At 49.8% G+C, this 16,289-nt stretch overlaps 1 protein-coding gene across 2 annotated transcripts in view; it reads left to right on the top strand.

Moving 5' to 3' along the window:
* trappc10 (trafficking protein particle complex subunit 10) overlaps positions 1–16,289 on the top strand; it is a 153,215-nt gene that overhangs the window by 62,340 nt on the left and 74,586 nt on the right. The window contains exons 13-15 of one of the 2 annotated variants that reach the window (XM_073044757.1): positions 6,193–6,296; positions 6,736–7,250; positions 14,975–15,116. In XM_073044757.1, coding sequence (XP_072900858.1) covers positions 6,193–6,296; positions 6,736–7,250; positions 14,975–15,116 — 761 coding nt within the window. Of the gene's footprint in view, positions 1–6,192; positions 6,306–6,735; positions 7,251–14,974; positions 15,117–16,289 lie in introns of both variants that reach the window. The other variant, XM_073044756.1, reaches the window with a different exon arrangement.

Raw genomic sequence — 16,289 nt, 5'->3', positions numbered from 1 at the left:
CAGTCTCTGAACCATCAGGCTCCTGAACCAGTGTGGGTAACTTCACTCACCCAGTCTCTGAACCAGTGTGGATAACTTCACTCACCCAGTCTCTGAACCATCAGGCCCCTGAACCAGTGTGGATAACTTCACTCAGCCAGTCTCTGAACCATCAGGCTCCTGAACCAGTGTGGGTAACTTCACTCACCCAGTCTCTGAACCAGTGTGGATAACTTCACTCACCCAGTCTCTGAACCAGTGTGGATAACTTCACTCACCCAGGCTCTGAACCATCAGGCCCCTGAACCAGTGCGGATAACTTCACTCAGCCAGTCTCTGAACCATCAGGCTCCTGAACCAGTGTGGGTAACTTCACTCACCCAGTCTCTGAACCATCAGGCTCCTGAACCAGTGTGGATAACTTCACTCACCCAGTCTCTGAACCAGTGTGGATAACTTCACTCACCCAGGCTCTGAACCATCAGGCCCCTGAACCAGTGTGGATAACTTCACTCAGCCAGTCTCTGAACCATCAGGCTCCTGAACTGGTGTGGATAACTTCACTCACCCAGTCTCTGAACCATCAGGCTCCTGAACCGGTGTGGATAACTTCACTCAGCCAGTCTCTGAACCATCAGGCCCCTGAACCAGTGTGGATAACTTCACTCACCCAGTCTCTGAACCATCAGGCTTCTGAACCAGTGTGGATAACTTCACTCACCCAGTCTCTGAACCATCAGGCTCCTGAACCAGTGTGGATATCTTCACTCACCCAGTCTCTGAACCATCAGGCTCCTGAACCAGTGTGGATAACTTCACTCACCCAGTCTCTGAACCATCAGGCTCCTGAACCAGTGTGGATAACTTCACTCAGCCAGTCTCTGAACCATCAGGCTCCTGAACCAGTGTGGATAACTTCACTCAGCCAGTCTCTGAACCATCAGGCTCCTGAACCAGTGTGGATAACTTCACTCACCCAGTCTCTGAACCATCAGGCTCCTGAACCAGTGTGGATAACTTCACTCAGCCAGTCTCTGAACCATCAGGCTCCTGAACCAGTGTGGATAACTTCACTCACCCAGTCTCTGAACCATCAGGCTCCTGAACCAGTGTGGATAACTTCACTCACCCAGTCTCTGAACCATCAGGCTCCTGAACCAGTGTGGATAACTTCACTCAGCCAGTCTCTGAACCATCAGGCTCCTGAACCAGTGTGGATAACTTCACTCAGCCAGTCTCTGAACCATCAGACACCTGAACCAGTGTGGATAACTTCACTCACCCAGTCTCTGAACCAGTGTGGATAACTTCACTCAGCCCAATACTATACTGATTCCACAACCTATATGGCTCACTTTCAAGGACTCCACAACTTGTGTTCACGATATTATTTATTCATTTACTTTCTTAACGTTTTGTGGGTTTCTTTGTATTTGCACAATTTGTTGTCTTTTGCACATTAGTTGTTTGCCTATCTTTGTTTTGTGCAGTTTTTCATTGATTCTGTTGTGTTTCTTTGTATTTACTGTGAATGCTGTCAGGAAAATGAATCTTGGGTAGTATATGGTGACATACAGTGTATACTTTGAGAAGACATTTACTTTGATTTCAAAGACATTTGGGCAGATACATGGAGAGGAAAGATGTGGGCCAACTGTTGCAGCTTTATAAAACCCGGTCAGACCACACGTGGAGTATTGTGTTCCGTTCTGGTCGCCTCATTATAGGAATGATGTGGAAGCTTTAGAGAGGGTGCAGAGACTTACCAGGCTGTTGTCTAGATTAGAGAGCATGTCTAATGAGGATAGATGGGTTGAGCAAGCTAAGGCTTTTCTTGTTGGAGTGAACGAGGATGAGAGATGACCTAATAGAGGTGTACAAGATGATACGAGATATAGATAGTGTGGACAGCCAGAGACATTTTCCCAGGGTGGAAATTGCTAATCCCAGGAATCATAATTTTAAGGTGATTGGAGGGAAGTGTCAAGGGGGATGTCAGGTTTTTTTCACAGAGAGTGGTGGGTTCATGGAACATTCTGCTAGAGGCGGTGGTAGAGGCAGATACATTAGGGGCATTTAAGAGATTCTGGATTGGCCCATGGATGTTAGTAAAATGGAGGCCTATGTGGGAGGGAAGGGTTAGATTGATCCTAGAGCACGTTAAAAGGTTGTCATAACACCGTGGGCTGCAAGGGCCTTACTGTGCTGGAGTGTTCTATATTCTGTTACAGACATGACAAAAATAACAAATTTAAATTTTACATAACATTCAATGAGATAAACATAATGACAGCAGTTCAAGTTGTGAGAGAGGAAACTGAATATAGTCTATGGTAATGTTAAATGTGTTCTGGAACCTGACTGCAGTGTTGATGAAGCTTGGGTCTTCAGGCTGCTGTACCTCCTGCTTGATGAGAGCATCGAAGAGAGGGCACGGTCTGGGTGGACATCGTCTTCCTGAGACTTTGACTCTTGTAGATATCTGGAGAGAGCTGTGCCTCCGATGAAACTCTGTAGACTCTTGTGTTAGAAACATAGAAAACCTACAGCACAATACAGGCCCTTCGGCCCACAATGCTGTGCCGAACATGTCCGCACCTTAGAATTGCCAAGGGTTACCTATAACCCTCTATTTTTCTAAACTCCATGTACCTGTCTAGGCATCTCTAAAAAGACCCTATTGTATCTGCCTCCACCACCGCTGCCAGCAGCCCATTCCACACACTCACCACTCTCTGCATAAAAAACATACCCCTGATATCTCCTCTGTACCTACTTAAAAGCACCTTAAACCTGTGCCCTCTCATGCTAGCCATTTCAGTCCTGGGAAAAAGCCTCTGACTATCCACACGATCAATGCCTCTCATCATCTTCCACACCCCTATCAGGTCACCTCTCATCCTCCATCGCTCCAAGGAAAAAAAGGCCAAATTCACTCAACCTATTCTCATAAGGCATGCTCCCCAATCCAGGCAATGTCCTTGTAAATCTCCTCTACACCCTTTCTATAGTTTCCACATCCTTCCTGTAGTGAGGCGACCAGAACTGAGCACAGTACTCCAAGTGGGGTCTGACCAGGGTCCTATATAGCTGCAACATTACCTCTCGGCTCATAAACTCAATCCCACGATTGATGAAGGCCAATGCACCGTATGCTTTCTTAACCATAGAGTCAAACTGCACAGCAGTTCTTAGTGTCCCATGGACTTGAACCCCAAGATCCCTCTGATCCTCCACACTGCCAAGAGTCTTACCATCAATACTATATTCTGCCATCACATTTGACCTACCAAACTGAACTACCTCACACTTACCTGGTTTGAACTCCATCTGCCACTTCTCAGTCCAGTTTTGCATCCTATCATTGTCCCACTGTAACCTCTGACAGCCCTCCACACTATCCACAACACCCCCAACCTTTGTGTCATCAGCAAATTTATTAACCCATCCCTCCACTTCCTCATCCAGGTCATTTATAAAAATCACAAAGAGTAAAGGTCCCAGAACAGATCCCTGAGGCACTCCACTGGTGACCGACCTCCATGCAGAATATGACCCGTCTACAACCACTCTTTGCCTTCTGAGCAAGCCAATTCTGGATTCACAAAGCAATGTCCCCTTGGATCTCATGCCTCCTTACTTTCTCAATGAGCCTTGTATGGAGTAACTTATCAAATGCCTTGCTGAAATCCATATACACTACATCTACTGGTCTACCTTCATCAATGTGTCACTTCCTCAAAAAATTCAATCAGGCTCGTAAGGCACGACCTGCTTTTGACAAAGCCATGCTGACTATTCCTAATCATATTATGCCTCTCCAAATGATCATAAATCCTGCCTCTCAGGATCTTTTCCATCAACCAATCACTGAAGTAAGACTCACTGGTCTATTATTTCCTGGGCTATCTCTACTCTCTTTCTTGAATAAAGGAACAACATCTGGAACCTCTCCCATCCCCACTGATGATGCAAAAATCATCACCAGAGGCACAGCAATCTCTTCCCTCGCCTCCCACAGTAGCCCGGGATACAGCTCATCCAGTCCCAGAGACTTATCCAACTTGATGCTTTCCAAAAGCTCCAGCACATTCTCTTTCTTAATGTCTACATGCTCAAGCTTTTCTGTCCATTTTAAGTCATCTGTACAATCGTCAAGATCCTTTTCCGTAGTGAATACTGAAGCAAAGTATTTTTTAAGTACCTCTGCTATCTCTTCCAGTTCCATACACACTTTTCCACTGTCACACTTAATAGGTCCTATTCTCTCATGTCTTATCCTCTTGCTCTTCACATACTTATAGAATGTCTTGGGGTTTTCCTTAAACCTGTCCACCCATGCCTTCTCATGGCCCCTTCTGGCTCTCCTAATTTCTTTCTTAAGCTTCTTCCTGCTAGCCTTATAATCTTTTAGATCTCTATCATTACCTAGTTTTTTGAACCTTTTGTAAGCTCTTCTTGTCTTCTTGACTAGATTTACAACAGCCTTTGTACACCATGGTTCCTGTACTTAATAACTTCCATAACTTTCCTGTCTCATTGGAACGTACCTATGCAGAACTCCACACAAATATCCCCTGAACATTTGCCACATTTCTTCTGTACTTTTCCCTGGGAACATCTGTCCCAATTTATGCTTCCAAGTTCCTGTCTGATAGCCTCTTATTTCCCCTTGCTCCAATTAAACGCTTTCCTAACTTGTCTGTTCCTGTCCCTCTCCAATGCTATAGTAAAGGAGATAGAATTGTGATCACTATCTCCAATATGCTCTCCCACTGAGAGACCTGACACCTGACCAGGTTCATTTCCCAATACCAGATCAAGTACTGCCTCTCCTCTTATAAGCTTATCTGCATCTTGTGTCAAGAAACCTTGTTGAACACACCTCATCGCCCTCATACTAGCCGTTTCCTGCTTGGGAGGCTCTCTCTGGCTATCCACTTAATCCCTGTCTCATCATTCTGTACACCTCACCCTCCTTCACTCAACCTATCCACATAAGACATGCTCTCTAATCCAGGCAGCATCCTGGTAAATCTCTGCACCCTCTCTAAAGCTTCCATATCCTTCCTACGGTGAGGTGACCAGAACTGAACACAGTATTGCAAGTGTGATCTAACCAGGATTTTATAGAGCTTTATCATTCAGTAAGTGCAGATGGAATTTAATGCAGACAGACGTGGTGTTGCAGTTTAGGGCTACACAGTGAACGGTAGGGCCTTGAGGAGTGTGGTAGAACAAAGGGATTTGGGAATCATACTTCATTAAAAGTGGTGTCACAGGTAGATACAGTCGTAAAGAGAGCTTTTGGCACATTGGACCAGAGATCAATGTATTGAGTACAAGAAATGGGATGTTGTGTTGAAATTGTGTAAGATGTTGGTGAGGTCTAATTTGGAGTATTGTGTGCAGTTCTGGTCACCACTGGCAGGAAAGATGTAAAAAAGATTGAAGAGTACAGAGAAAATTTACCAGGATAAAAGGACCTGAGTTAGAGGGAAAGTTTGAATAGGTTAGTGCGTAGAAGATTAAGGGGAAATTTGAGAGAGGTATACAAAATAATACGGGGTTAGATAGTGTAAATGCAAGCAGGCTTCTTCCACTGAGGTTGGAAGGATGGCAACCAGAGGTCATGGGTTAAGGGTGAAAGGTGAAATATTTAAGAGGAGCCTGAGGGTGCTCAGAGGGTGGTGAGCATGCGGAACGAGCTGCCTGTGGAAGCCGTGGATTTGGGTTCAATTTAATCAATTAACTACGTGGATGGGAGGGGTGTGGAAGTCTATGGTCCAGGTGCAGGTTGAAGGGTCTGGGCAGAAAAGTTGTTTGGCAAGGGCCTGTTTCCGTGCTGTGGTGCTCTATGATATGACATGATAGTATACAGCAGCTCGGGGCACTGAGGTTCACAGTTTATTTCCAGTGTCCTCTGCAAGAAGTTTGTGTGTCCTTCCCATAATTCATTGTGAATTGTTCAGTGATTAGCCGGTGTTAAATAGGTGGGTGGTTGTGCGGTCTGAGCTCACTGGGCCGGAAGGGCCTGTTCGGCACGGTATCGCTAAATAACCTCCGTGGCTCTACGTGTTTGTCCCTCTATCTTTTTTGAAGGGTGTAACGGGTGCCGGTGTGTGTAAGAGGCCTGTCAGTGACTCAGTACCTCGTACACTGCATGAATACCGTCTCTCCAGACTCGTTCTGTCCCTTAACCCAGTCCGGCAGCTACCTGCAGACGAGCAGCCTGCTGGCCGCTGACCACCATCTTCCGGAGGCGGAGCGCACCCCCTTTTGCCAGGAGATCCTTCGGCTATCCAGGGTACCGGCTGGTGAGAAGGGTGAGCTGTGGCGGAAGGCAGGGGGGAGTTAGCTGGTTGAGCGGTGTGGTAGGTTATATAGGTAGCAGCTAACAACTGCAGCTGGGTTGTGTTACAGATGGGGATCCGGTGGTGGCAGAGTTGTATGCTGCAGTCTCTAAACCTGCGTTTGGGATGGGGTGAGGGGGGAGTTGATCTGAGACAGTTTGGAAGGGAGAATGCTGAGGACGATTTGGGATGAGGACTGAGGACAGGATGGGGCAGGTTTGGGTCATAGGGAGGAATATAAATTGAGATTGTTCTTTGTCCGGTGCCCTCCTGCCCCACTCATAACTGAACCCCTCTCATACCCCCCCCCCCCCCGCCCTCCTCTCCCTTTCTGTCCCGACTTGAGATGGCCATTTGGCAAGATTTCATGGTGCCAGGGCTGAGGCTTCTGTTCTATTTCCAGACGACCGCTTGCTACTTGGGATGGACGGCTTTGCCCAGCTGAGAAGCCTGCGCTTCGAGCCCGCAGTCACGGTGGTGCACGTGGGGGGGTCGCTGGACATGGAGCTGACCATCCACAGCCTCATGCCCATCCCAGTGCCCCTGGACCACCTCTCCATCCACTTGCACCTCACCGTCAACAGAGACCCATCCAAGAGGAGCAGCGAGTTGGCTGGGCGGGGTCAGAATGCGGCCGGGATCTTCCTCTTCTCGAACGAGCCCCCTGGCCAGCGAGGCCCCCGGGGCAGCCAGCCGTCCGTTGAGCTGTATGAGTTGCACGATCGCAGCCCCTCAGACAATGCACTCAACTGCAGCGGCATCGTCTGCAAGAACATGCACCTGCTCCTGCGCAGGCAGGAGAGCAGCTCGTCGATGGAGCGGCCCTCGGGGCTGACCGTGGAGGACAGTGCACACGTCCTACGGTCTGGCGCCGTGCTGCTGCAGCCAGGGGACAACAGCATCCACTTCAGGACCCAGGCCAGTGCTTCCACGTCCTCTCCGGCCTGAGTGTGTGACTGTGTCTGTGATCATACATGTAACGTATCTCTAGGCACCGGTCATCGATACGGGAGACAGTCTCCCAGTGAGAGAGAGAGAGAGAGAGAGTGTGTGTGTGTGTGTGTGTGTGTGTAAGACCATCCACCAGTGTGTGTGTGTGTGAGAGACCAAGCCCCAATGAGGGTCAATATGTGTGCGTGGAATTTATTAGAGATTGGTTGGTGTGACATTGTGGGCATGGCTGAGCCATGGCTGAGGAAAGAAGGCTGTAGTTGAGAGTTTAACATCAAAGGATATACTTGTATTGAAAGGACAGGCAGGAAGGCATAGGCGAATGTGTGACTGTTGGTAAAAGATAGAATTACATCTTTAGAAAGAGGTGACATAGGGTCAGAGAATGTTGAATCTTTGTGGGTAGAGTTTTTTAAAAAACTGCAAGGGTTAAAAAACCATTATGGGAATCATATGTAGGCCTCTAGATAATAGCCAAGATGTGGGACTGAGATTGCAAAGGGAGCTGGAAAAGGCATGTAATAGGGGTAATTACACAATTGCAAATTGCAAGGGGATTGGGAAAATCAGGCTGGTGTCAGATTATAAGAGAGGTAATTTCGAGATGGTTTTTGGGAGCAGCTTGTGCTTGAGCCTACTCAGGGAAAGGCTGTCTTAGATCGGGTGTTGTGTAATAACCCAGATCTGATCAGGGAGCATAACGTAAAGGAACCTTTAGGAGGTAGTGATCATAATATGATTTAGTTCATACTGCAGTTTGAGAATGAGAAGCGCTAGTGACATCTATCAGTATCACGATGGAATAAAGGGAATTACAGAGGCATGAGAGAGGAGCTTGCCCAGGTGGATTTGAGGAGGATACTGGTGGGGATGACAACAGAGCAGAGACGGCTGAAGTTTCTGGGAATAGTTCACAAGGCGCAAGATAGATATGACCCACGGAAGAAGTTGTTCTCAAATGGCAGAGATAGGCAACTGTGGCTGATAAGGGAAGTTAAGGACTGCGTAAAAGCCAAGCAAAGGGCATATAACGTAGCAAAACTGAATGGGAAGGTGGATGATTGGGAAGTTGTTTAAATCCAACAAAAGGCAACTAATAAAGCTATAAGAAAGGAAAAGATGATATGAGAGCAATTAGCCAATAATATAAAGCAGGATACCAAAAGTTTTTTCAGTTATATACAGAGTAAAAGGGAGGTGAGAGTTGACATTGGACCACTGGAAAATTATGCTGGTGAGGTAGTAATGGGGGCAAAGAAATGGTAGATGAACTTACTGGGTACTTTGCATCTGTTTTCACTGTGGAAAACACTAGCAGTGTATCAGAGGTTCGTGAGTGCCATTGCTATTACAAAGGAAAAAGTGCTGGGCGAACTCAAAGTTCTTACGGTGGATAAGTCACCTGGACCAGATGGACTACATCCCAGAGTCCTGAGAGAGGTTGTTGCTGAAGAGATAACGGATGCATTGGTCATGATCTTTCCAGAATAACTTGATTCAGGCATGGTCCTGGAGGAAGGGAAGATTGCAAATTTCACTCCACCCTAGGGAGGAAGTCAAAAGAAAGGAAATTATCCTAATGTCAGTGGTTGGGAAAGTGTTGGAGTCCATTATTAAGGGTGAGGTTTCGGGGTACTTGGAGACTAATGATAAAATAAGTCAATGTCAGCAAGGAAAAACTTGCCTGACAAATCTGTTAGAGTTCCTCGAGGAAGTAACAAGCAGGGTGGACAAAGGAGAGGCAGTGGATGTCATTTTCTTGGATCTTCAGAAGGCATTTGATAAGGTGTCACACATGAGGCTGCTTCACAAGGTGAAATCCTATGGTGTTACAGGAAAGATACTGGCATGGATAGAGGAATGGCTGACAGGCAGGAGGCAGCGAGTGGGAATAAAAGGGGCCTTTTCTGGTTGGCTGCCAGTGACTAGTGGTGTTCCTCAGGGGTCAGTTTTGGGACTGCTACTTTTCACATTGTCAATGATTTAGATAATGGAATTGATGGCTTTATGGAAAAGTTTGCAGATGATACAGAGATAGGTGGAGGGGTAGGTAGTGCTGAGGAAGCAATACAATTGCAGCAGGACTTGACAAATTGGAAGAATGGGCAAAAAAGTGGCAGATGGAATAGAGTGTTGGGAAATGTATGATAATGCATTTTGGTAGAATGAACAATAATGTGGACTATTATCTAAATGGGGAGAAGGTTCAAACGTCAGAGGTGCAGAGAGTCTTAGGAGTCCTTGTGCAAGACTCCTGGAAAATTAATTAACAGGTTAAATCTGTGGTAAAGAAAGCAAATGCAATGTTTCATTTATTTTAAGGGGAATAGAATATAAAAGCAAGGAGATATATTGAGCCTTTATAAGACTCAAGTCAGACCACGCTTGGAGCATTGTTAACAGCTTTGAGCCTGCACTCTGGAATTTAGAGGAATGCAGGTGGAATCTCATTGAAACCTACCAAATGGTGAAAGGACTAGATAGGGTGGATTTGGAGAGGATATTTCCTATGGTGGGGGTATACATAACTAGAGGGCACAGCCTCAAAATTGAGGGGCAATCCTTTAAACCAGAAGTAAGAGAAATTTTTTTTAGCCAGAGAATAGTGAATCTGTGGAATGCTCTGCTGCAGTCTGTGGGTATATTTAAAGCAGAAGTTAATCGTTTCCTGATCAGGGCATCAATGGATATGGTGAAAGGCAGGTATATGGGGTTGATTGGGATCCAGGATCAGCCATGATGGAATGGCAGAGCAGACTTGATGGGCTGAATGGCCTAATTCTGCTCCTCTTCGTTATGGTCTTATTCAAGCAGGTGGGGTTCATCAGCTTCAGACGACAGTCTGCCTAGGAGAAAGAAAACTCTGATTTTAAACCTCCGCTGCCTTGTGGTCTACCCACCCATGGGAAAGGCTTCGAGAGTAAACCCTGAGGAAGAAATCCGGAGCTGTGGTCCCTCAGGCAGTTTGATGTTGTTTACAATTTCACTCTGGCAACCTCAATGATGACGCTGGTGCCAAGCTGTATCAGCACTTGCCCTTCCCTTGGACAACATCAGTGACGAGGAGAGGGAGGGGCGAGCCCGCTGCATGGGCAACAGCCGGTTCTTCAAATCTTCTCACCCAGGCTTCATCCTGGAGAGGACACAGTCCACAAGAGGTGCAAATCCATGATCCCCTGGGATCAACGGCTACCTACTACTATGGTCTTATCCCCCAGTGAGGGTCAATGTGTGTAACCCCACCACAGAGAGAGTCGGTGTGTGTAACCATCCCCCAGTGAGGGTCAGTGTGTGTAACCCCACCACAGTGAGGGTCTGTGTGTGTGACCATACCCCAGTGAGGGTCAGTGTGTGTAACCCCACCACAGTGAGAGTCGGTGTGTGTGACCATCCCCCAGTGAGGGTCAGTGTGTGTAACCCCACCACAGTGAGAGTCAGTGTGTGTGACCATCCCCCAGTGAGGGTCAGTGTGTGTAACCCCACCACAGTGAGAGTCAGTGTGTGTGACCATCCCCCAGTGAGGGTCAGTGTGTGTAACCCCACCACAGTGAGAGTCGGTGTGTGTGACCATCCCCCAGTGAGGGTCAGTGTGTGTAACCCCACCACAGTGAGAGTCGGTGTGTGTGACCATCCCCCAGTGAGGGTCAGTGTGTGTAACCCCACCACAGTGAGAGTCAGTGTGTGTGACCATCCCCCAGTGAGGGTCAATGTGTGTAACCCCACCACAGTGAGAGTCAGTGTGTGTGACCATCCCCCAGTGAGGGTCAGTGTGTGTAACCCCACCACAGTGAGAGTCAGTGTGTGTGACCATCCCCCAGTGAGGGTCAGTGTGTGTAACCCCACCACAGTGAGAGTCTGTGTGTGTGACCATCCCCCAGTGAGGGTCAGTGTGTGTAACCCCACCACAGTGAGAGTCAGTGTGTGTGACCATCCCCCAGTGAGGGTCAATGTGTGTAACCCCACCACAGTGAGGGTCTGTGTGTGTGACCATCCCCCAGTGAGGGTCAGTGTGTGTAACCCCACCACAGTGAGAGTCAGTGTGTGTGACCATCCCCCAGTGAGGGTCAGTGTGTGTAACCCCACCACAGTGAGAGTCAGTGTGTGTGACCATCCCCCAGTGAGGGTCAGTGTGTGTAACCCCACCACAGTGAGAGTCAGTGTGTGTGACCATCCCCCAGTGAGGGTCAGTGTGTGTGACCATCCCCCAGTGAGGGTCAGTGTGTGTAACCCCACCACAGTGAGAGTCAGTGTGTGTGACCATCCCCCAGTGAGGGTCAGTGTGTGTAACCCCACCACAGTGAGGGTCAATGTGTGTAACCCCACCACAGTGAGGGTCGGTGTGTGTAACCCCACCACAGTGAGGGTCAATGTGTGTGACCATCCCCCAGTGAGGGTCAATGTGTGTAACCCCACCACAGTGAGGGTCGGTGTGTGTGACCATCCCCCAGTGAGGGTCAGTGTGTGTAACCCCACCACAGTGAGAGTCAGTGTGTGTGACCATCCCCCAGTGAGGGTCAGTGTGTGTAACCCCACCACAGTGAGGGTCAATGTGTGTAACCCCACCACAGTGAGGGTCGGTGTGTGTGACCATCCCCCAGTGAGGGTCAATGTGTGTAACCCCACCACAGTGAGAGTCAGTGTGTGTGACCATCCCCCAGTGAGGGTCAGTGTGTGTAACCCCACCACAGTGAGAGTCAGTGTGTGTGACCATCCCCCAGTGAGGGTCAGTGTGTGTAACCCCACCACAGTGAGAGTCGGTGTGTGTGACCATCCCCCAGTGAGGGTCAATGTGTGTAACCCCACCACAGTGAGAGTCAGTGTGTGTGACCATCCCCCAGTGAGGGTCAGTGTGTGTAACCCCACCACAGTGAGGGTCAGTGTGTGTGACCATCCCCCAGTGAGAGTCAGTGTGTGTAACCATCCCCCAGTGAGGGTCAGTGTGTGTGACCATCCCCCAGTGAGGGTCAGTGTGTGTAACCCCACCACAGTGAGAGTCTGTGTGTGTGACCATCCCCCAGTGAGGGTCAGTGTGTGTAACCCCACCACAGTGAGAGTCTGTGTGTGTGACCATCCCCCAGTGAGGGTCAGTGTGTGTAACCCCACCACAGTGAGAGTCGGTGTGTGTGACCATCCCCCAGTGAGGGTCAATGTGTGTAACCCCACCACAGTGAGAGTCTGTGTGTGTGACCATCCCCCAGTGAGGGTCAGTGTGTGTAACCCCACCACAGTGAGAGTCGGTGTGTGTGACCATCCCCCAGTGAGGGTCAGTGTGTGTAACCCCACCACAGTGAGAGTCGGTGTGTGTGACCATCCCCCAGTGAGGGTCAGTGTGTGTAACCCCACCACAGTGAGAGTCGGTGTGTGTGACCATCCCCCAGTGAGGGTCAGTGTGTGTGACCATCCCCCAGTGAGGGTCAATGTGTGTAACCCCACCACAGTGAGAGTCGGTGTGTGTGACCATCCCCCAGTGAGGGTCAATGTGTGTAACCCCACCACAGTGAGAGTCAGTGTGTGTGACCATCCCCCAGTGAGGGTCAGTGTGTGTAACCCCACCACAGTGAGAGTCAGTGTGTGTGACCATCCCCCAGTGAGGGTCAGTGTGTGTAACCCCACCACAGTGAGAGTCGGTGTGTGTGACCATCCCCCAGTGAGGGTCAGTGTGTGTAACCCCACCACAGTGAGAGTCGGTGTGTGTAACCCCACCACAGTGAGAGTCAGTGTGTGTGACCATCCCCCAGTGAGGGTCAGTGTGTGTAACCCCACCACAGTGAGAGTCAGTGTGTGTGACCATCCCCCAGTGAGGGTCAGTGTGTGTGACCATCCCCCAGTGAGGGTCAGTGTGTGTAACCCCACCACAGTGAGAGTCGGTGTGTGTGACCATCCCCCAGTGAGAGTCAGTGTGTGTAACCCCACCACAGTGAGAGTCAGTGTGTGTGACCATCCCCCAGTGAGGGTCAGTGTGTGTAACCCCACCACAGTGAGAGTCAGTGTGTGTGACCATCCCCCAGTGAGGGTCAGTGTGTGTAACCCCACCACAGTGAGAGTCAGTGTGTGTGACCATCCCCCAGTGAGAGTCAGTGTGTGTGACCATCCCCCAGTGAGGGTCAGTGTGTGTAACCCCACCACAGTGAGAGTCGGTGTGTGTGACCATCCCCCAGTGAGAGTCAGTGTGTGTAACCCCACCACAGTGAGAGTCAGTGTGTGTGACCATCCCCCAGTGAGGGTCAGTGTGTGTAACCCCACCACAGTGAGAGTCAGTGTGTGTGACCATCCCCCAGTGAGGGTCAATGTGTGTAACCCCACCACAGTGAGGGTCAATGTGTGTAACCCCACCACAGTGAGGGTCGGTGTGTGTGACCATCCCCCAGTGAGGGTCAGTGTGTGTAACCCCACCACAGTGAGAGTCGGTGTGTGTGACCATCCCCCAGTGAGGGTCAGTGTGTGTAACCCCACCACAGTGAGAGTCAGTGTGTGTGACCATCCCCCAGTGAGGGTCAGTGTGTGTAACCCCACCACAGTGAGGGTCTGTGTGTGTGACCATCCCCCAGTGAGGGTCAGTGTGTGTGACCATCCCCCAGTGAGGGTCAGTGTGTGTAACCCCACCACAGTGAGAGTCGGTGTGTGTGACCATCCCCCAGTGAGGGTCAATGTGTGTAACCCCACCACAGTGAGGGTCTGTGTGTGTGACCATCCCCCAGTGAGGGTCAGTGTGTGTAACCCCACCACAGTGAGAGTCAGTGTGTGTGACCATCCCCCAGTGAGGGTCAGTGTGTGTAACCCCACCACAGTGAGAGTCAGTGTGTGTGACCATCCCCCAGTGAGGGTCAATGTGTGTAACCCCACCACAGTGAGAGTCGGTGTGTGTGACCATCCCCCAGTGAGGGTCAGTGTGTGTAACCCCACCACAGTGAGAGTCAGTGTGTGTGACCATCCCCCAGTGAGGGTCAATGTGTGTAACCCCACCACAGTGAGAGTCGGTGTGTGTGACCATCCCCCAGTGAGGGTCAATGTGTGTAACCCCACCACAGTGAGGGTCTGTGTGTGTGACCATCCCCCAGTGAGGGTCAATGTGTGTAACCCCACCACAGTGAGAGTCTGTGTGTGTGACCATCCCCCAGTGAGAGTCAGTGTGTGTGACCATCCCCCAGTGAGGGTCAGTGTGTGTAACCCCACCACAGTGAGAGTCAGTGTGTGTGACCATCCCCCAGTGAGGGTCAGTGTGCATGTGAGAAAGAGAGGACTGTATCCCAGTGAGGGTCAGTGTGTGTGGGTCCTGTTCTGCCTGGTGAGGGTCAGTGTGTGTAACTCCACCACAGTGAGGGTCAGTGTGTGTGTGTGTGTGAGAGAGAGGGAGACTGTCCCCCAGTGAGGGTCAGTGTGTGTGTGTGAGAGAGAGAGGGAGACTGTCCCCCAGTGAGGGTTAGTGTGTGTGTGTGTGAGAGAGAGGGAGACTGTCCCCCAGTGAGGGTTAGTGTGTGTGTGTGAGAGAGAGAGGGAGACTGTCTCCCAGTGAGGGTCAGTGTGTGTGTGAGAGAGAGAGAGGGAGACTGTCTCCCAGTGAGGGTCTGTGTGTGTGGGACCTGTTCTGCCTGGTGAGGGTCAGTGCCTTTGGCCATTGTGACCAGGACTGTCTTGCATCATTGGAGTTGCTGGTGTTACTGCTGCAATTTGAATTGTTCCTTCTTGTTCAGGCCAGCGAAGCGGGCACATACACACTACGGCAGCTGTGTGCCTCCCTGGGCCGGGTCCAGTTCACCTTCCCCCACATCTATCCCATCGTTCAGTATGAGGTTTACTCCCAGGAACCTCAGCTCAAGGTGGAGCCTTTAACTGGTGAGTCGGAACTCACTGGAGATCAGTGAGTTGGAGAATTCGCTCGGTCGAGGGGAGGTTCATGAGAGTGATCCCAGGACTGAAAGGGTTAATGTATGAGAGCATTTGGTGGCTCCGGGCCTGTATTTGCTGGAGTTTAGAAGAATAAGGGGATCTCATTGAAATCGATTGAATATTTAGCAAGTAGCCCTGCAAGAAAATGAATCTCAGTTTTGTATATGGTGACATATTGAAAGGCCCAGATAGAGTGGATGTGGAGAGGATGTTTCCTATAGTGGGGAGTCTAGGACCAGAGGACACAGATAGAGTGGATGTGAAGAGGATGTTTCCTATAGTGGGGAGTCTAGGACCAGAGGACACAGATAGAGTGGATGTGGAGAGGATGTTTCCTATAGTGGGGGAGTCTAGGACCAGAGGACACAGATAGAGTGGATGCGGAGAGGATGTTTCCTATAGTGGGGGAGTCTAGGACCAGAGGACACAGATAGAGTGGATGTGGAGAGGATGTTTCCTATAGTGGGGAGTCTAGGACCAGAGGGCACAGATAGAGTGGATGTGGAGAAGATGTTTCCTATAGTGGGGGAGACTAGGACCAGAGGGCACAGATAGAGTGGATGTGGAGAGGATGTTTCCTATAGTGGGGGAGTCTAGAAGCAGAGGGCACAGATAGAGTGGATGTGGAGAAGGTGTTCCCTATAGTGGGGGAGTCTAGGACCAGAGGACACAGGTAGAGTGGATGTGGAGAGGATGTTTCCTATAGTGGAGTAGTCTAGGACCAGAGGACATGGATAGAGTGGATGTGGAGAGGATGTTCCCTATAGTGGGGGAGTCTAGGACCAGAGGACACAGAGTGGATGTGGAGAGGATGTTTCCTATTGTGGTGGAGTCTAGGACCAGAGGACACAGATAGAGTGGATGTGGAGAGGATGTTTCCTATAGTGGGGGAGTCTAGGAACAGAGGGCACAGATAGAGTGGATGTGGAGAGGATGTTTCCTATAGTGGGGGAGTCTAGGACCAGAGGGCACAGATAGAGTGGATGTGGAGAGGATGTTTCCTATAATGGGGGAGTCTAGGACCAGAGGACACAGATAGAGTGGATGTGGAGAGGATGTTTCCTATAGTGGGGGAGTCTAGGACCAGAGGGCACAGATAAAGTGGATGTGGAGAGGATG

This window comes from Hemitrygon akajei, chromosome 5 (genome assembly GCF_048418815.1).
Source record: "Hemitrygon akajei chromosome 5, sHemAka1.3, whole genome shotgun sequence".
NCBI lineage: Eukaryota > Metazoa > Chordata > Chondrichthyes > Myliobatiformes > Dasyatidae > Hemitrygon > Hemitrygon akajei.
The sequence above is the reverse complement of the archived record's forward strand: the minus strand, read 5'-3'. Positions and strand labels throughout refer to the sequence as shown.